We start from the raw sequence: 21,008 nt of genomic DNA, 5'->3' as shown, positions 1-21,008 counted from the left end.
TTATTCTTTTGCGGCATTGAGTTCCGTCCTAGGGGCTTAATATTGGAAAAGAACTGATCAGTTTTATCCTAATGCATTCTGAATGGAGAGCAATCCGTTCAGAATGTACCAGGATGTCTTCAGTTCAGTCTTTTTGCCTTTTCAGGATGGAGATAATACCGCAGCACGCCGTCCAAAACACCTGCCACAGCATTTTTTCCCATCGACATGCATTAATGCCGGATCCGGACCCAAGTGTTCCGGCAGAACAAATCAGTTTTTGCGGTCTGCGCATGCTCAGATCGCAAAAAATTAGAAACTAATAAATGCCAGGTCCATTTTTCCGGATGACACCGGAGAGACTGATCTGGCATTTCAATGCATTTGTCAGACGGATCAGGAGCCTGATAAGGCTGACAAATGCCATCAGTTTGCATACGTTTTGATGGATCTGGCAGGCAGTTCTGGCGACGGAATTGCCTGCCGAAATCCTCTGCCGCAAGTGTGAAAGTACCCTTACTTCCTAGCAGAACGGAGATCAGGCGGGGCTCACCTTCTGTGTTATTCCAGTGTCAGCAGGAACCAGCATCCTTGTGCTGTTCTGCCACCTACTGGCCACATTAGTTACCTCTCCTCTAAAACAGTTGAGGCAATTACAGTTTCATAGCCCGGCAGCCTACCTGTGTTTACTCCAGGCTTTGCATAGTGTTAGGAGTGAGTGGATTGCAGATGCAGCAGCAGTTCACTCCTATTTGGGTCTTAGTGTGGCATCAGGCAGACACTGCAGATGTGGTGGAGGCCCGCCGTTTGCTCTGTAGTGGTGGAAACCCCAGGGTGTGAGCCCAAGGTGCCCTCCCATCACCTACTAGTACTAGTTACATTACACTGCGCTAGCAGAGCACACGCTAAAGTGGCACCAAATGAATAACAGCAGGAGATTTTTTTTAGGCATTCTGAGGCCATTTGAGACTGACTAGTATTAAATGGCCGCCATTTGCAAATTCTTGGTCCCATTGGCAACCATTTTAGTTGCCATCTGGGGCCCTGATACATGAGGCAGAAGGGGTTTTAGAAACTCAAAAGATTACTTATCTCGCCAATCTCTCGCCACTGTTTTGATAACTACCAGGTCCCTGCTGGTCTCTACTGCCTGGATACAGCTCAACACACAGGAAAATAGTATGAGATGCCTGTTCAGCCAATCACTGGCCACGACAATGATCCACCTCAGTCACCGATTGGCTGCCCGGTAAGGCCTCATTCACATTTTCATTTTTTATGGACATGTGCTATCTGCACTTTCTGCGGACAGCACATGTATGCATTGATTTTAATGTGTTTGTTGCACTAATTTGGTCCGTGATCCAGACCAACCACACCCATTGAAGTCTATGGGTCCATGAAAAACTACTGCCACAATACGGATGGCATCTTAATTTGGTCTGTTTTTCACTAACCACTGGTAACAGATGCTCTGGAAATTATTTTTCATCTGAGCAGTGTCCGTGGAATACAGATAACACATGGAGGGCAAAAAACGGAGACACAGATCCATTATGTACATCTTTTGGGCTCATGCACATACTGAACGCAAAATACTGTCGTGTGCATGAGCCCTTAGGATGAAACAGACATGGAAATGGGAACGAGGCCTAATTGTTGGAATGGCATCAGCAGGTGATCAGAGAGGGAATGAATAAGTTGATGAGTGAGTAATTTTTTTTTAACCCATATATAAAAATGTAATGCCACTGGACAAGCCCTTTAGGACCTTGTGATTTTCCTTTTTTGAGTTTTAGTTTTTCACTCTCCGCCTTCCCATAGTCCTAACTTTTTTACTTTTCCATTCACATAGCCTTATGAGGGCTTATTTTTTTGCAGGACAAGTTGTACTTTCTAATGGCACCATTTATGGTTGCATACCTTGTATTGGCAAGCGGGGGAAAAAAATAAATAATTCAAATGGGGTAGAAATGGGAAAAAACACAATTCTGATAAAGGTTTTTATTTTATTTCTTACACCGTAAAATTGACCTGTTATTTTCATTCTCCAGATCAGTACAGTTACGATACGACACTTGTATAATTTTTCTTGCGTTTTAATACAGAAAAAAATAAAATTTGTAGTTATGTGTACGGGGCTGTGTGAGGGCTCATTTTTTGCGGGACGATCTGTACTTTTCAGTGATATCAATTTGAAGTGTGTGCGACTTTTTAATCACTTTTTAGTAAGAAAAAAATTATTGGGTAGTTGAAGTGACAAAAAATGGCGATTTTTCTTTCCCCGTTACACTATTTGCCATATGCCATTAATATTGTTATATTTTAATTATATGGGCATTTTCGCGGCGATGCCCATGATGTTTATTTTTCTATTGATTAAGTATTTTTATTTTAAGGGAAGGGGGGTGATTTTAACTTTTATATTTTTTTATTTTTTTTATATATTTGTAAAAATAAATCTTTTTTGACTTTCTTTTGTAAGTCTTTTAAGTCAGCTTGGGTGACAATAACTGGCAATCATTAGATTGCCCATTGTGTTCATTGAACACTTCATTTGCAATATAACCATACCAAGCTGCCACCTAGTGGCCTGTATTGGTATATTCCTGAAATAGACTCCGAAGCCTGCTTTAGGCTTCGGGCTATTTCAGCAATGTAACAGGTTCCCCAATCTCAGCCGAAGTACGCTGTTACCAGAGCGGAAGCGTGCGGCTTCCGCTTCTGGACTGCTCAAAGGCCGTCGTCACATTTTACCACCGCATCTGAAGGGGAAAATGTATGCGATCAGCTTTATGGCTGATCGCATACATGTGCCATGGGTCTCTACTATTTAAAATAGCAGAAACTCAGCGGCTATGGCGCCCGCTGCACGTGCGAGCAGGCGCCATGTTTAAAGACCGGACTTCTGCCGCGAATGTGAAGGGGGTTAAAGGAGTTTTCTGGGATAAGCATACTGATGGATTATCCTTAGGATAGGTCATTAATATCAGATTGTGATTGGGTGATCAGCTGTTTGAAGGGGCCTTGGCTCTTATGCCAGTGCTGTATCCTCTTCAATGGTAACTTCTGTCCATCTACCCTTACACCGCTCCACCTACACCGGTCCTACTCTACATGTCCTTGCACACATCATTAATGCAGAAAATGTACTGACTAGGGAACCATGTAGATATTTACATAGCAATTAGGGACCTTTCAGTGCTAATGGCATTTCCAGCATTCGGTGTGCGCTTTCTCCCTCACTTTCTGTTATTTTTAGTTTACTGAAGTAATTACAATTTGATTCCTACAATCAAACGCACTTTCTGTTAATCACATTTGTGGAGATAATCATTTAGCAATTAGAGACATGCTGCATGGAAACTAAAGCTTTTCGTCTTCTTAATTTGTTGATGTAAAACAAAACATAGGAGGAGATGGAACAAAGGAAAGTAAATAAGAAAACAAACAAAATTAAATGACAATTAAACTGCACTAAGGTGCGCTAAACTACTTTTTTATGAAATACTTTAAACTTTTAGAAATGTGAACTTTATTCAGTTCAGGAAATTTAAAGGAATTGTCCAGCATAGGAGCTGGCCTAACCCTTGCCTATAACGTGTCCACAATTCAGCTTTTCCAACACCACGACTCCTTTCCTGGCCGCTCTGGGTCTCCGCTAGCTAGGCCATTGACTCCCTCGACCCATTACTGGTCTCAGTGGTCAAATGTGCTACAATGGCAAATCACTGCTAGTGAGATGTGCTGTTCTAGCTCATGTGACTGCTGAGGCCCCTTCAGTGGACATCTCAATATAATAGTCACCTAACGAAAATATCAATTACTCCAGGAATATCTCCATTGTGATAGCTTAACTTGTGTATGGCTACTTTCACACCTTTCCGCTATTGAGATCAGTCAGGAGGAAAAAAAAACGCTTCAGTTTTATCCCCATTCATTGTCAATAGGGACAAAACTGTACTGAAGGGAATGGAGTGCACCAGAATGCATTCCGTTCTGTTTCATTGCGTTCCCATGATGCAGCGTTTCTGAGTGCTGGGATGTGGAGCAGGATGGATCCGTCATGACTCACAATGTAAGTCAATGGGGACGGATCAGTTTTCTCTGACACAAAAGAAAACGCTTCCGTCACCCATTGACTTACAATGGTTTTAGAGACAGATCAGTCATTAGAGATAATACAACCGAATCCGTTCAAAACAGATGCAGCCGGTTGTATTATAATGACGGAAGCGTTTTTGCTGATTCATGACGGATCCAGCAAAAACGCAGATGTGAAAGTAGCCCATCTCAGGTTGATCTTGATGGACCTGTGTCTTTTTATCTTCTAACTTCCAGACAAGCTGCAGATATAACCAAGATGAGGAATATTCACTGCTGGTATGATAAAACTGACAGGTTCGTGCATATTGCACTTGACAGCTTATGGCAGACATCCCACTATACAGTAATATAGTGCAGGACTAAAGAGTATATGTCATAAATAAAATACAAAGTGTAAAGGAGCTGGGGACAGCAGCAGGAACATACCTTTTGTGGAGCTTTTCTCATCAAGAGTAGAGTATAAACGTTTATTCTGCCAGATTCTGCTCTCTCACATGCCCAGGGTTAGACTTCACAGTGAAGTGCTTTCTGCACAGAGCTGCTTCACATCTCCTCCTCTCTGCTCTGAGTGACAGCTGTAGTGGTCTCCTGCTAGAATGCTACACCTGTCACTCAGAGCAGAGGGAGGGGCTTTTTGGTAGAATAATACTTCACATTCTCACTACTCCTGATGAGGAAAGCTTCACAAAAGGAATGTTTGTCCTGCTCTCCCCAGCTCCTAACTAGTGCGGTCAACATGGTCAAAATCAGACCTTTTGTCCAATGAGGACATCACTGTTGCTCCTTGGTTCACCGAAGCTCCGCTGTTATCTGTGTCCAGCCCTTCCTTCACTCATGAACGGAGCCTCGCTTAAATCAGGTGAATCCTATGCAAACAGTTTGATAGGAAGGTCACTGGTGACAGATTCCCTTAAACATGATTTTAAGGTTTGATTTTAATTGAGAAAGTGACATTTTGAAGGTTACCAGCAACTCCAACAATTCCCTTTTAATGCATGAAATGTTGCACCAAGGTAATGTTACTCATAAAAGCTGCAAGTGATGGGTCATAATAGAGACTTTAGCAAAATGTCAAGTTTTGTTATATGTGAACTATAATGTTCTAGATAGAATTCATCCAAGGGAAAAAGATGAAAGCGAACATTAATAATAACGTACAATGTGTTTTACTTTGACATTAAAGAAATGATAGATGTAAAGGACTTTGAAACACACATATATATATATATATATATATACACACATACACACACACAGTATATATATAGGGCATATATAGGTTTAAAATGGCTACAAATTTACATTTTAATTTGCTCAATTTTTTTATAAGCTATCATTCTGTCAAAATCCTGTCCATGTAGTTAACTCACCCGCTTTTCGCTCCAGTTTTATAAACTGACATGCATAGTGCAAATAGTTAATAAATTGTTCATATACCAGATTTTATAATTATTATTTTATTTTTATTTTTTACGTAAACTGCGTCAATTGGCTCCATTTGCATAGTGGCATGACATAGAAACTCTTGTGACCGGAGAGTCTTCTCTGTGGATTTTTGCAGTACCAGAGTTCACCCAGAGACCCAATTGAGATTGTGGCGGTGCATGAGAAAATGGACCGCAGTGTAGCGGATCTCCGGCCGCACAGTGAGATCTGAGACACGGGATTGCAAGGTACGGCACACAAGATGCTGGAAACGAGCGGCACTCGTCTTCCCACCTTAAAGGGATTCTGTCACCTCCCCTAAGCCAAAAAACGATTTTAAAGCAGCCATGAAGCACAGCTTACCTGGATTAGGCTGTGCTCTTTTATCTTGAAATCCGTCCAGCAGTTACTGCAAAAAACGACTTTGATTGATATGTAAATGTGTCCTGAAGGTGCCCAGAGGGGCGTTTTTTTCTTCTTAGAGAGCCCAGTACCGCCCCTCTTTCAGTGCCCAGCCCGCCTTCCTTGTACTGTCTAACCGCCCCCAGCCTGCCACAGCCTCTCCTCCCTCTCCCCCTCCCTCACGCCGAACGAACTCTCGCACAGGCGCAGTACCCACTGAGGGCTGCGCCTGTGCGATCAGCAGGAGACTGAGGGCAGCAGCTTCATCTTCGTCACTGGGCATGCGCCGAGCCCAGTGACGTCCGATGCTCGCTCTTCCCTGCTGACTGAGGGAAGAGCGAGCATCGGACGTCACTGGGCTCGGCGCATGCCCAGTGACGAGGATGAAGCTCCTGCCCTCAGTCTCCTGCTGATCGCACAGGCGCAGCCCTCAGTGGGTACTGCGCCTGTGCGAGAGTTCGTTCGGCGTGAGGGAGGGGGAGGAGAGGGAGGAGAAGCTGTGGCAGGCTGGAGGCGGCGGTTAGACAGTACAAGGAAGGCTGGCTGGGCACTGAAAGAGGGGCGGTACTGGGCTCTCTAAGAAGAAAAAAACGCCCCTCTGGGCACCTTCAGGACACATTTACATATCAATCAAAGTCGTTTTTTGCAGTAACTGCTGGACGGATTTCAAGATAAAAGAGCACAGCCTAATCCAGGTAAGCTGTGCTTCATGGCTGCTTTAAAATCGTTTTTTGGCTTAGGGGAGGTGACAGAATCCCTTTAAGTCCAGGTTGAGAGTATTTTCATCAATAAATCAACACTCCGTCTGGCTATTCCCAGCAAAGCTGTAAGAGCACTGACGGTGTTGGATGTGGGAAAGGTACCAGGTATTAGAGTGGGAACGCTGCTAAGAAAAATGCGGAACCGTCATTTTTACTTAGTTGTCCTGTTTTATTCACTTACTAAAAGGCTGTGGAGAGGCTCTGACTGGTAAATAGTTATCATACAGCTGCCCCCATTTATGTGTGATATTACAACTTTATTTAAAGAGGGACAGGCTGGTGTTTGATGGAATTGCTAAACTGTTGGCTTGTCAGACATTTTGGAAATCTCCACTTGCGAAGACTAGACTGGCCCAGAAAAATCAGTGCATAGCAGAGGGCCAACAGGATGTGATTGCTCCGGAACCAAAGTCCTCGACCTGGAACAAGTGGAGGGAATTGTGTGTTGGTGGGGTGGTGGATAGCGGAGCTGGTGTGGAGTACAAAAAACTATGACCGACAATAGACTAGAGGAGACTCTCGCTGCAGTCAATAAACCTAACCAGTCCCTTTCAGAACTCTCAATTCAGATGGTACAGTGCGGAGTGATATCTTTCTGATTAGAGACGTTATGAATAAACGGCGGGGGGAAAATGAAAGAATCGGAAGTAGTTATTAAAGAATTGAAAACAGAAGTGGGTATTATACAGTATGAAAGGCAGTTCATGTACTTGAGGCAGAAAACCAGGGCATGAAGGAGAAATTGACTGACCTCCAGGTGAAACTCGAAAAATTTGAATATCGTGCAAAGTTCATTTATTTCAGTAATGCAACTTAAAAGGTGAAACTAATATATGAGAGACTCATTACATGCAGAGCGAGATATTTCAAGACTTTATTTGGTATAATTTGGATGATTATGGCTTACAGCTTATGAAACCCCAAAGTCACAATTTTGAGGTACCCTTTGCTCAGGGGGTATGGACTAATTAGCTGACTAGAGTGTGACACTTTGAGCCTAGAATATTGAACCTTTTCACAAAATTCTAATTTTAAGCTGCATTAATGCAATTCCTTTTAATTTGTGTTACGTCGGAGCAATATAAGGATTTTAGGCTTCCCGGAGGGCTCTGTATATGACAATATAGTATCTTTTGCACAATCATGGTTGGTTAAGGTGGTGGGCCAAAAGTATCTGTCCCCAATGTTGGAAGTGGAAAGCACCCACCCAGACCTATTGTAGCTAAAATACTCTGCTCTAAAGATATGATTCCGAGACACAAGATTTAAAAGACATTTATTTTTAAAATGGAAACAGAATAGAAATATTTCCAGATTTTTCTAGAGAGACTCAAAATAAAAAGATAAAAAGATGAGAATTCAGGAACATAAAAAGGAGACTCGTGCATGAAAAGTTACATATTTGAGGTTATATCCTGCAAAGTAATGCATCATATTTAAGAATCAAGAAAAGTTTTTTGTTAGCGCAGAAGATGTATCAGAATGGATAGCAGATGGTAAAATGTTTGTGAGGGATGAACCAAAGTGTATGTTTTTTTTTTTTCCTCTACTTTTTTGTAAAGTAACCTAAGTTGTAGAATATTTGTTTAGAATGTGAGAGGATTGCGAGACACCATAAAAAGAACAGTGGTTTGTGATCAAATTAATAAACATCTGTTCATTAGAGACTCATTTTACAGAGGATAATATTAAAAGTATGAGGAAGAAATGGGCAAAGTATGACTATCGCTCTTGTTATTCTACATATTCATGTACCGTACTTGTTAATCATAAAGTAGACATACCTGGACATACTGTATCCCCAACCTCAGCCCTCCGGCCCCCCGATATGAGCATTTCATGCTCCGATGCTCTCCTTTTCCCTGTGCTGAATCGCGCAGGGCAAAGTCATTTTCAGGAGTTCCATAGGGATTGCTAGGCTGAGGCTTCCTCCCAGCAGTGAGCAAGGTGATGTCACCAGCACTGATGGACAGGCTTTAGCGCTGCCCTAGCCTGTAAAACAGGCTCTAAACCTGGAAAACCCCTTTAACTAATCTGATAGATAAGGAAAAAAATTTTTTTTTTTTTTTTTTACATTGCAGATGGTATGGCTTGATATGTATACTGGCTCTTGTCTACATCCCACCTCCATATTCCATGCAGGTTATGGTCCAGTTATCACAATTTATTTATTTAGGTAGAAATACCCAGTACTGGTTATGGGGGACGTTACCTGCGTTATGCAGGTGGACTGAGCAAGGGTATCTAGCCAAGACATAGGGGGGGAAAAACACGAAATAACCCCTTTCTTTAAAAAAGGTCAAGAAATAGGCTTGCAAGATGTATGGCGATCTCTGTATGGGGATATTAGTCAGTTTGGTGTTTGGCATTTGGCCAATGTTGCCTTCATGCGTAAGATCTTAAAAATGAGCTATGAGTCACATAGTGTATCTGATCACTTGCCTATGGTAATAAATGTGAAATGAAAGGGAGTTTGGACGTAGCAGGAGAGTATTCTGTTTAATCCCCCACTGGTTGTCATTGATTAAAGATAAAAAAAAAAAGATTTTTGAGGAAAATGTGTGAATTTTGGAGCAGAAATGGGGGACCACTCATATCCACTATGTATGGGATGCGGTGAAGGCTTATTTAAGTTAGTATTTGTAAAAGTACATGATTTGTGATTGTTCTTTGTCAAAAAAAAAAAAAAATTAAGTAGTGAAAGGGTCTCTGTTTTTGAGAGAGAACTTACTACTAATCCATCATTAGACAACCAAACACAATTGGAAAAGGTTAAAGAGGCTCTGTCAGCAACCCTATTAAAGCAGGCATTCTGTCTGGTTGGGATCATCATGCTGATTAAAACAATAACTTTCTTTTGTCTGCATGCTAAACAGCTGCAGAGATATCTGCATTTTTATTCATATGCAAATGAGTAAGTTTGGGCACCAGGAGGCTGCGCCGATTCCTTATAGCACTACTTTGTAACACCCCCTGTGCTCTGCACACTCCCACCTGCCTCTGATTAACAGGGCTAGACATCAGCATGCTGAGGGCAGAGCTGTGTCCTAGAGGTGTCTCCTAGCATGTACATATCTCATATACATTACATACTATAGCATTACCACATTGAGATCTGCTTAGAAATGTAATATACACATTACTGAGATAATGCGTAAAGACATCAGTCATATGCATTAGGTTTCTAAGCATAGAAAAAAAGTCATCTGTGTGCTTTCCACATCTGTATGTTAGTTCCACAGAAGATGGAACATGTCCTATTCTGGTCCTCAAACCCAAAGTAGTCAATGGCTCAGCAAAAAAAAAATATATGGGGGTCACATACGGACAATATCCTTATTTAGCAGATGCGGAACTTGAAGTCAGCAAAACTGATACGGTCGTGTGTATGAGGCCTAATCCTATCTTTCGGTCCTGCCTGTTGAAGTGTCTTATCTTGGTCTATCATGTGTGACACTCCATGTGATATGACCATGATCAGCACGTGTGTCGCTGACAGTAATTTAGGATACAGCCAGTCTGTTATCTGATCGAGGGGTAAAGTACATGATGAGGGCAGTATATGGCAACTGCCCCACAGTCAAATAAAAACTGATTGTATCATACAGTCAGTGCGGGTCAGGGGAGCCACTGTCGGCCTGGAAAATGTGGCATGGATTCTGGGCAGATCAAGGTGGTTTGCATGAGCTCTATAACTCATACTGAGCCTCCATAACAGTATCATCCACTGCACGCCCACAACAGTGACATCCACAGCACCCCCACAACATTGACATCCACAGTGACATTCCCATGTGCTATCCCCATGTGCAATCCACAGAATGGCGATCAGCTTCTGTGGCAGATTGCTATGCTGTGAACATTCAGAAGACAGCCGTAGGTCCCGCTGCATGCGCAGTAGTGTGCAGGTGTCAGGACCAAGAAAGGCCAGCAGGAGGGGGTGATGTCAATGATGACGTGCAGTCTCCTGCTTTACAGAGGAAAAGAAGAAGACGGCGAGGGACTGGAAGACGTGGAATCACTGGAGGAGATCTCATGTGACCGTGAAGAGGATCCTGCGAACCACTGCACTGCCGAGGGTAAGTATTAGTATAATAACCTTCCTTCCACATGTTTTTTTTTTTTCAAAAGAAATTTCAAGCAGGCATCGGAGCACCCCTTTAAGTGACACAGATGTTATGATCAATTTTCAATACTCTCAGCTTTTGCAAGCTTTTGAATACATGAAGGACCATTCTTTATAAGATTCAGGAGGTTATTCAATTTTGTTTCTATCATGGAGAAACATTTGTAATAAGGGCTATGGCAAGCACAAAAAGATTCAAAAGTAAAAAAAACTGTGGCGTCACATATAGGCATGTAAAGGGAGGTATCATTATCTAATAATCACTGAATGTTCAAATTTATCTCGCATTGTTTATACTATACCCCTGCACTGCTGCATAGGATAGATTCTAAAAGGGATCACAGAGGCCTGAAGTGTTCTTTTGATAACACAGATTTTTTGCATTTAATGTGGAACTGCCCTATATTGCAGGTATAATGGACATCAGTTTTCAACAGGATAAAATCGTAAAGCTGGGACGAGATACCCCTTACTGTCGGATGTTGCAATACTAAAGGTGGATTGAGACCGGGCGATAATCGGGCAAATTATTGGGAACGAACGTTCCTGTGAATGCTTGTTCTCGACAATCTGCCTGTGTAAAGGTGCTGCCGATCACTCGCTCGTTCATCAGGTGAAATGATCGAGTGCTTGCAAGTAAATTATCGTTTCTGGGCAGCAGATAGTGCTGCGTAAACAGCGATGTGCTGCCAGAAACAATGCAGCTGTATGAGGACGAGCGATAGCAATACTGTGGAGGAGATCGCTGAATGTAAATGCAGAGCTTCACCCCCTTAAAGAGCAGCCGTCGGGAATGACCGCTTCCTTCCCAACAATCTGCTGCTCCTTGGGCTGTCTAAATCCACCTCAAGTGATTTAACTAAATGACCTGAATTGGGGAGCAAACAAAGGTTACGGTTAATAGCCCAAATTATTATTATTAGGGTATGGGGATCAGAAAGAATCCCTGGAGTAGGGGAATGGGAACATCTGATGCAAAAAGTAAATACCTATTAAAGTATTAACTAGTAGAAGGTTTGGAATAAATTCTGGTCTGTCTGGACAGGATTTAATTTTTTTTTTCCTCCTCAATGGTCTTTCGAGGGGGGCTCGAGACATGTAAAAAAAGGTGCAAATACAAGTGTTAGATTTTACAATTTCTACTTTTGATCTATAGATGCGGTCCAGAGGAAGACACTGAATTCCATGCAATTATGTGCACTGCAGCTATCACTCAAGAATTAAAAACTGGAAATTCTTTATACAAAAAGAGTCTTTCTAGCCCCAGGTTTTTAGGCCCCTGAGTGCAATCAGTGAAAACTTCACAGCAAGTGGATGTTGCCTATAAACATATGTCAGACACATTCTTTTAATCTTTAGAAATCAGAAGATTATTATTTTCTCAGCCTATGGTTAGCTGTATGTAGTCCCATCCTGCCGATTTTGGCGGGGATTGGCCAATCATCAAATGTGTATGGAGGTCTGCCCAATCTCCCATCTACCAGATGTCAGAGGAGAGAAGTGTCAGACATGTTCCATCTCAACAGGCATCATCCTTTTGTTCTTCGGGAGATAAGATGTCTGTCTGCTGCAGGCCAAAACCTCACTGGGATGTATCTGCCAGAAGGGCAATTGTAGTAAGACACAGAAATGGTTGGTTCCCAGTGTTAAGGCCCTTTTACACAGGCTGAGTAACAGGGCAAATATTAGGGGTTAGCATTTGTAGGAAGGCCTGTTCCCAATAATTAACCCGCATAACTGAACTAGAAGATGTTCATTCATCACATAATTGCCTATTTTAGGCAGCACATAAAATCATTTGCTGGCAGCAGATCGTCCTAAGTAAGCAGGGACCTGCTGTGGGCAAACAATGTATGTGTATGGGGACAGATCATCACTGTAGTGACTGCTCATCCCCAAACAGGAGATGATTACTGTACCATCGCCTCTGCTCACGATCAGGCATTTATAAGCAGGAACGTTCAATTCGTCCCCAATAATTCCCTCTCTGGAAAAGAGCCTTTAGAAAAGGGAATAAAGGGTAAGTAGAGAATATATATGCAGTGAAATAGCAGCACAGTTTATACCCTGTGAGAATGTAACATTACAGTAAACTGCAGAATCTGGAGGAGAAGTAATGCAAGATGAAAGGAAGAAACATACAAGTGAAAGTGTACCTACCTGCTCAAATTCTTCCAAATCAACTTCCCCATCTCCATTTAGATCAAACATTTTGAAGGCAATTTCAAAGTTTCTCTGTGGAGCTGAGAGATAGAAACATAGAAATATTAGCTGAAAGCTAAGGCTACTTTCACACTTACAGCAGAGTGATCCGGCAAGCAGTTCTGTTGTCGAAACTGCCTGCTGAATCCAGCAAAACATATGCCAACTGTTGGCATTCGTAAGACTGATTAGGATCCTGATCAGTCAGAAAAATGCATTGAAATGCCGGATCAGTCTTTCCGGTGTCATCCGGAAAAACGGATCCGGCATTTATTTATTTTTTCACGCGCAGACCGAAGTACGGATCTGGCATTCCAGGATTTTGTAGGATGGATACGGCACAAATACATTTCTATGGAAAAAAATGCCGGATTTCAGTTTTTGGGGCCGGAGATAAATGCTGCAGTATTATCTCCGTCCTGATCAGTCAAAAAGACATAACTGAAGACATCCTGAACGGATTGCTCTCCATTCAGAATGCATGGGGATATACCTGATCAGTTCTTTTCCGGTATAGAGCCCGTAGGACGGAACTCAATGGCGGAAAAGAAAAACGCAAGTGTGAAAGTACCCTGACACTTACGGTTTTCTGTAACATGGCTAAAATAACAGGGAACATACAACACTGAACATTCTACTTCACTACCAGAAACAGAAAACACGTACATAAGACTACACCGCTATATATCAAGAAGGCTTTATGACATAATAAGACTAATGTTTTTTCACTGTACCAAGTGTTTGGGGATTCTTAACCCAACCAGGGGTTTGGATGCTACGTATGCATATGTTTGTGCTTTTTAAATGCTTTTAAAAGAAAGCTTTCTGGATTTATAGAGGTGCAGTCTATTAAACGTTTGCTTTGAGTACAGTTACCAAAAAAAAAAAAAAAAAAAGAAGTCCAACCTGTTAATATTTACCATCCACCAGGTGGTCAAGAGGAAGGCAAAAAACACTCAAAATGGTCATAGGGTAGATAAAACCCTTCCTGACGCTTGCTGGTAACCGGACTGCACTCTGGATCAATATACCATATTATTACCAGATAACATAGATGATACAGTATATGCAGACATGTACACCCTCTTTGAATTCTACAGTTTTACAGATCAGGACATAATACAATAAATCTGGTCCTTAGAAGGTCTTATTATATAAGTACAACATCAGACGAAGCACAACACGTGACAAATTCCAGTTTGTCATCATTATAACAAAAAATGAAGGCACAACGGAAGAGCTGTGTGTGAAAAACTAAAGAGAACCTTTCGTGGTTTTTTATTTATTCTAGATAAATACCTTTACTTGCGGGGTACCCCCACTGATGCTGCCACCCAGCCTGTTTTAAAAAAAAATAAAAAATATCGCTCCTGTGCCCCCTGTAGTTTTTCAGCTCAGTATGTTAATACTGAACATCGGTACAGGTAGGAGGAGACGCCAGGGTTTCTCAATAGGCGTCACCTTCTCCCTGCCTGTAGCGCGATCCAATCACAGCAGAGAGTGTCACAGCCAGGGAGAATAAAAAGCTCAGCTTCTGCCTGGCTGTGACGCTCTCTGCTGTGACTGGATCGCGCTACAGGCAGGGAGAAGGAGACGCCCATTGAGAAACCCTGGCGTCTCCTCCCTGTACCGATGTTCAGTATTAACATACTGAGCAGGAAAACTACAGAGGGGCACAGCGGGGCGCAGGAGCGATATTTTAAAAAAACAGGCATGGTGACAGCATCAGCAGGGGGTAACCCCGCAAGTCAAGCTATTTAACTAGAATAAATAAAAACCACGAAAAGGTCCTCCTAGGGTGCATTCACAAGTCCGCAAAACGTGTCCGCATCCGTTCCGCAGTTTTGTGAACAGGTGCGGACCCACTCATTTTCAATGGGGCCGGAATGTACTGTCCGCATCCGCATTTGCGGATCCGCACTTCTGTTCCACCAAAAAATAGAACATGTCCTATTCTTGCAGACGAAAAAAGGCATTTTCTATGAGAGTGCCGGCAATGTGCGGTACGCAAAATGCGGAATACACATAGTCAGTGTCCATGTTTTGTGGATCCGCAAAACACATACGTGTGAGTGGACCCTTAAGCGCACCCTGTGAATCAGTAGTATGTAGAACCACCTTTAGCAGTGTTAGCTTGTAGTAACAGATTTCTCACAGTCTCTCACATTGTCCTGGGGGAATTCTGGCCCACTCTTTTTTACACTGTTGCTTTAGTTCACTGAGGTTTGTGGGCATTTGTTTATGCATAGCTTTCTTAACCCTTTCAGGACCGGGACAGTTTTTCATTTAGCGTTTTCGTTTTTCACTCCCCCATTTCCCATAGTCCTAACTTTTTTTTTTTTCCGTTCACATAGTCTTATGAGGGCTTATTTTTTGAGGGACAAGTTTTACTTGCATACCATGTAGTGGGAAGCAGATTTTTTTTTTCCAAATGAGGTAGAATTGGGAAAAAAAAGAATTCTGATAACTGTTTTTATTTATCTTTTACTGTACACTATGCCGTAAAATTGAACTGTTATCTTCATTCTGCAGGTCCGTACGGTTCCAATGATATCACACTTGTATACATTTTTTTGCGTTTTAATACAGATTTTTTTTTTTTTAAACCTTTGACGAAAAAACTAACAAAAACATGTTATAACCATATTCTGACGCTATAACTTTTTTGTAGTTATGTGTACGGTGCTGTGTGAGGGCTAATTTTTTGCAGGATGAGCTGTTCTTTTTTCTGATACCAATTTAAAGTGTGTGTGACTTTTTGATCACTTTTTATTAAAAAAAATATTGGGTAGTTAAAAGGGACAAAAAATTGCAAATTGGCTGATTTTAATTTTTTTCCCGTTACGCCATTTGCCGTAAGCCCTTAATATTGTTATACTTTAATTGTATGGGCATTTTTGCACCCGGCGATGCCCATGATGTTTACTTTTTTTTATATTGGTTTAGGCTACTTTCACACTTGTGGCAGAGTGATCCGGCAAGCAGTTCTGTCGCTGGAACGGCAAAACGTATGCCAACTGATGGCATTTGTAAGACTGATCAGGATCCTGATCAGTCTTAAAAATGCCTGATCAGTCAGTAAAATTATTGTAATGCAACGGTGCAGATTCCTTTAGTGGACATACACACACTCCGCTTTACATATTAGATAGAGGTATTCAAACTTGCTGATAACCAATTAATCATCGGCATTTGATTAAAACTTAACCTGGCTGACACTTACCCTCTTAGTGCCTATGGAAAAAGTAAGGGCGTACTTAATTTTTCACATACATCTTGTGCATTTAGGCCTAGTTGTTGTTAAATAAATAATGACACGGTGGAATTTGCCATGAGCTGCTCATCTGAGGTTGAATTCACCCAGATTTAAAGGGTTTCTACCACTTCGGTGTCACATATTTAGCTGTCAGACACTAGCGATCCGCTAGTGTCTGCTCTGCCCAACCATCCTAATATAATTGCTTTTGGGGCAGCCGTTTTGCAAAAAAAAATAACTTTTATTAATATGCTAATGAGCCTCTAGGTGCTACCTTCAGAAACTGCCGCCGCCCAGTGCGTCCCTCCAGCCCGCCCATCTCCTTCTGAATGCGATCCTCCTTGTGAGCGTATGTATTCTGCGCATGCGCAGTGAATGTCTGACCGCTTCCTTGCTCAGACATCTCCACTGCGCCTGCGCGATGACACCATAGTGCTCCGAGGAACAGGCGCAGTGGAGATGTCTGAGCAGGGAAGCTGTCAGACATTCACTGCGCATGCGCCGAATACAGGCGCTCACAAGGAGGATCGCATTCAGGAGGAGATGGGCGGGCTGGGGGGACGCGCTGTGCGGCGGCAGTTTCTGAAGGTAGACTGAGCCTCTAGGTGCTAATGACGCCCCCATAGCACCTAGAGGCTCATTAGCATATTAATAAAAGTTCTTTTTTTTAGCAAAACGGCTGCCCCAAAAGCAATTATATTAGGATCTTTGGGCAGAGCAGACACTAGCGGATCGCTAGTGTCTGACAGCTCAATATGTGAAACCGAAGTGGTAGAAACCCTTTAAGATCTTCTATGCACCAGATGATGTCCTAATGTAAAACCATAGATAATGTACAGGGAGACCAACACTTGCGTATGGTACATCAGTCTTGATAAATGTCCCTCAATCTGTTCCCGTGGAAAACACCCTACCCAGAGTACCGAGAACTGCAAACACAATGGTCCAGGATTGATCTGCATTTTATTAAGCAATATAGAACAGAGATCTAAAGACTCTTCAAAATGGAAATTTAAAAGGACGGCTTGAGATCTGCTGAGAACGTTTTAATCTCAGGACTTCTGCAGTCAAACACTTTTACATTGCAATCAATGATATCACAGGTCATGCTGTCAGGCTATTGATTTCAGAGCCCACTTCGGTAGGAAAACGCTGTGTGCAGCATTATTCTGCAGTAAGAAATTCACTAGAAAGGACTACCCAGGTGACATGATATGAGCCAGTAAGAGACAATAATCTGCTCAGATCTTTAGTATGATTTTATCAAGCATTACAGGGAGGGTGTCAAAGAGCACTTGAGAGGAATAAGCTCTAGCTTTTGGATACATCAAAATAAGTTCAAATCTACATCAGGCATAAAATTCATCAGAAAAAATCTTTAACGAATCACAGCAAATCCACATGCATGACCTCCATGCAGTGGGCATGCACTCATTGTAGGTAGTGTGCATGTAACAAGCCCTGTGATGCCAGTCTGATGCCCACAGCATCTCTCTGCATCTGCGCAAGAATTGTACAAGGCAATCTCTAATGATGCTGAAGAGTTCAAAAGAACTATGTGAGGTCGCAAGGGAGGGGGCGAACTGGAAGGTGAGGTATCGGGAACAGGGGAATGGGTGGTCACATTCCTCCTCCCCCTAGGCAGATCTTCAATGGAAGGCAACCAGTCCTACTCACATTCTAGGACAATTATTTTAAATCATTCCTGGAAAACCCATGGAAAATAACAATAATATTGTAGGTTGTTCAAAGGGCTTAAAGGGGTTGGCCATTTTCTGGTCACTGTTGACCAATGTATTTGTGAGATGATTATATGGTACTAATATAGTCTTTGTGGAAAATCTCCACCATTTTCTTCATTTTATAAGGTACGCTCCATACATATTCGGATGTCATCCTTGCAGAAAGTAAGTCAAGTGGATCCCTCATCATCATGATATGCTCTTGTGATCCAAACATGTTTTTAAAAAAAAATCATGGCAAGCTCTTAAAGGGGTTGGATACTTTCTGTTTTTTGTTGACTAATGCGTTTGTGAGATCATTATATGGCACTTACTTATCTTTTTGGAAAATCTACACGTTTTTTAAATTTCAAAAGGTATGTCCGCCTTTTAAAATCTTTTCTGCTGTCCACCCAGAGGTCCTGTCTATAAAATGGCCGCTGATGGAGGGTCATGTGATCAGACAAAGCACTTTCATGTGATGCCTCCTCCATTCAAACACACTGCACCTGCACTAAACTCCCAACACAAGAAGTATAGCCGGCAGGTGCAATGTATTAGAATGGAGGAAGCATCACATGGAGGTGACTTGCCTGGTCACATGGCCTTACATCAGCGGCCATCTTATGGACAGGACCCTCTATGTGGGCAGCACAAAATACTTTGTAAACAAGGGAGTATATCTTACGGAATATCAAAAAATGGTGCAGAATTTCAACAAAGGCTATATTAGCAAGTGCCATTTAATCACCTCACAATCACGTTGGTCCACAGTAACCAGAAAGTGGCCAATCCCTTTAATTAAAATACTGTATGAGCTTGTCAAAAGCGGCTTATACAGATGACAGCCAAAGGGGAAGAATTTATCATATACCGGTATTTTACACCAGTCTATCACCTGCTCTGCCAGATGATGCGAATGCCCTGTAATATATATTTTCAGCCATAGCGACGTGCACCTACGCATTGGGATGTGCTGCCCCCCCCTTTGTTTTGTAGTTTATATGGTATGGAAGTTGTGGCTGACTCGTATTTGATCGTGCACTCCTGTAGCCTGTTTTGCCTCATAGGCTGATTTTAATTAGCATGAGTACATAGTTTGCTCAGCATGCATGCTGGTATTTGTAGTCCCTGGATTCAATGGAGGCCATTTTGGCAACATAGAGAAATAAACCAAAAGGGGCCCAGCATGCATGTGGGACCTACACTTGCTAAATTTCATGGTCGCTGTCATGGCACATAACAGGTGAGTTTAGTGTTAGGTTCCCGTCTTACAGAGATCGCCTTGACGTGCGGCAGACGGGCTCAAATAATTTTGTACAAAATGTATTTGCTAAGCATCTCTAATTTATTAGCATAGCATTTGCAATATAATATACCTTTGTACTTTATTTGGTTTGTAGAGTGCCCTGTAAATGCCCTGTAATATATTAGGTGCGTCCACCAGCTGGCCAAGCGCCTAGACTGAAATCCAGGGTGGCTCCAAGATCACGTAGATTTCAGTCAGTCAGAAAACTGGCTTTTTTGGGATAGTGGCAATAATGGAGCTGGGATGGGGGGGATGATAAATTTCCTCTATGTGTTTAGGGAACACTTAATAAATGAGGTTTGAAATGGGGCAGATGGTTATTGTTTTTGCCCAGATATATACCGTTTAAAATGCATACGAGTTTATTTTAATAGTGGGCTGTATAGTTTGACAAATATCTGCATCTAGTATGCTACAATAAGACATCCATCAACTGATATAAGCCTTTTCATGTTATGTGCTCCAAAGGTTGCTCTTTACTGTAATACAATGCTTTATGTAATCAAAAAAATAAATTAAAAAAACGGTTACCTGCTTAGACAAAGGGCTAGTACATGCTCAAGGTATGAAAACAATGGTACAATAATACAAAAAATATTTTAGCCTCCAGTTGAGCAGAACAGGAATATAAACTAAGAATAAAAATGCTCAAGATTACACGAGAAAGAATTCCCATGAAGGTATTGTAAGTGTTCAGCGATGTCTGCACACATCAGGCACATAAAGGGGTTTATACCGTTTTGTACTCTCCACTTTCCTTCACCGCTGGCATGATTATTCCCACAATACCATCTTTTTTCATTGTGGCAATTTTCAGCACCACAGGGCTTAAGATCAGCATGTGGCCAATCATTATTCAGCTATGATAACAGTAACGTTCATAATTCAGAGCTATAGCATGGCACCTCACAATGGCTGCTCCTAGTGGATGGTAATATAAGAAGATAAAAGGGTTATTATGTAATATGTGAAACAATATCTGTGTTTATGCCCTTTATTTTTTTCTAATTACTAGGTACAGCTAATAAATAGTATGAAACCAAATCATTACCAATGTAAGCCTATGGTCCAAAATGTAGACTCATCAATAAAGTGTGATACTTGGTGTTCCTGTTTCCTAGGTAGGATAGTTTCCAGCTTGTCCAACAAACCAAGGAATAATAAAGTGCATAGCCCATCATATACCTCATCATCACCTACCATCGGTGAGAAACTGCTCACTAAGCACTTCTGATGGTAATGGCACACGTCTCCTATACAATCTAATTATTGGCCCAATCGCTGAAGCCAATAGGCACATTCAGGTACTTGTTTGCCAAAGTTGTATCATTTTCTGAAAGCCTTTACATACACACTTGTTGTAACTTTACTAGGAGAAACTCTGAGCACTAACTGACACCAGATACGTCACCTGAGAGACAGGAATGAAAAGGTCACTAGCCTAAAGTCCCACACATAAGAGAAAAGTCAGCCTAAACCCCCCATTCCTGCGAAACTGGTTGACTACCTTATGGTTATCGGGCCACCCAATTCCTCTCCCTTGGTTCTCAATAGTGATAAGTTGCAGCCAGATGTGTCTAGCAGCAGCATACTCCCCTCAACAATGCATGCACACTTTAAAAAAATAAAAATAAATCAGAGCCGGGAAAAATAGCTGTTGGACCAACAGACATCTAATTACCACTATTCACGTGGGGCACCACAAACTAACCATCATTGC

General features: G+C 41.9%; 1 protein-coding gene across 4 annotated transcripts in view; it reads right to left on the bottom strand.

Annotated features, from left to right (window-relative positions):
- MICU1 (mitochondrial calcium uptake 1) overlaps positions 1–21,008 on the bottom strand; it is a 262,988-nt gene that overhangs the window by 110,775 nt on the left and 131,205 nt on the right. For all 4 annotated transcript variants that reach the window (XM_044297988.1, XM_044297989.1, XM_044297990.1 and 1 more), the window contains one exon: positions 12,961–13,043. In XM_044297988.1, coding sequence (XP_044153923.1) covers positions 12,961–13,043 — 83 coding nt within the window. The remainder of the gene's footprint in view (positions 1–12,960; positions 13,044–21,008) is intronic.

Source organism: Bufo gargarizans, chromosome 6 (genome assembly GCF_014858855.1).
Source record: "Bufo gargarizans isolate SCDJY-AF-19 chromosome 6, ASM1485885v1, whole genome shotgun sequence".
NCBI classification, from domain to species: Eukaryota; Metazoa; Chordata; class Amphibia; order Anura; family Bufonidae; genus Bufo; species Bufo gargarizans.
The sequence above is the reverse complement of the archived record's forward strand: the minus strand, read 5'-3'. Positions and strand labels throughout refer to the sequence as shown.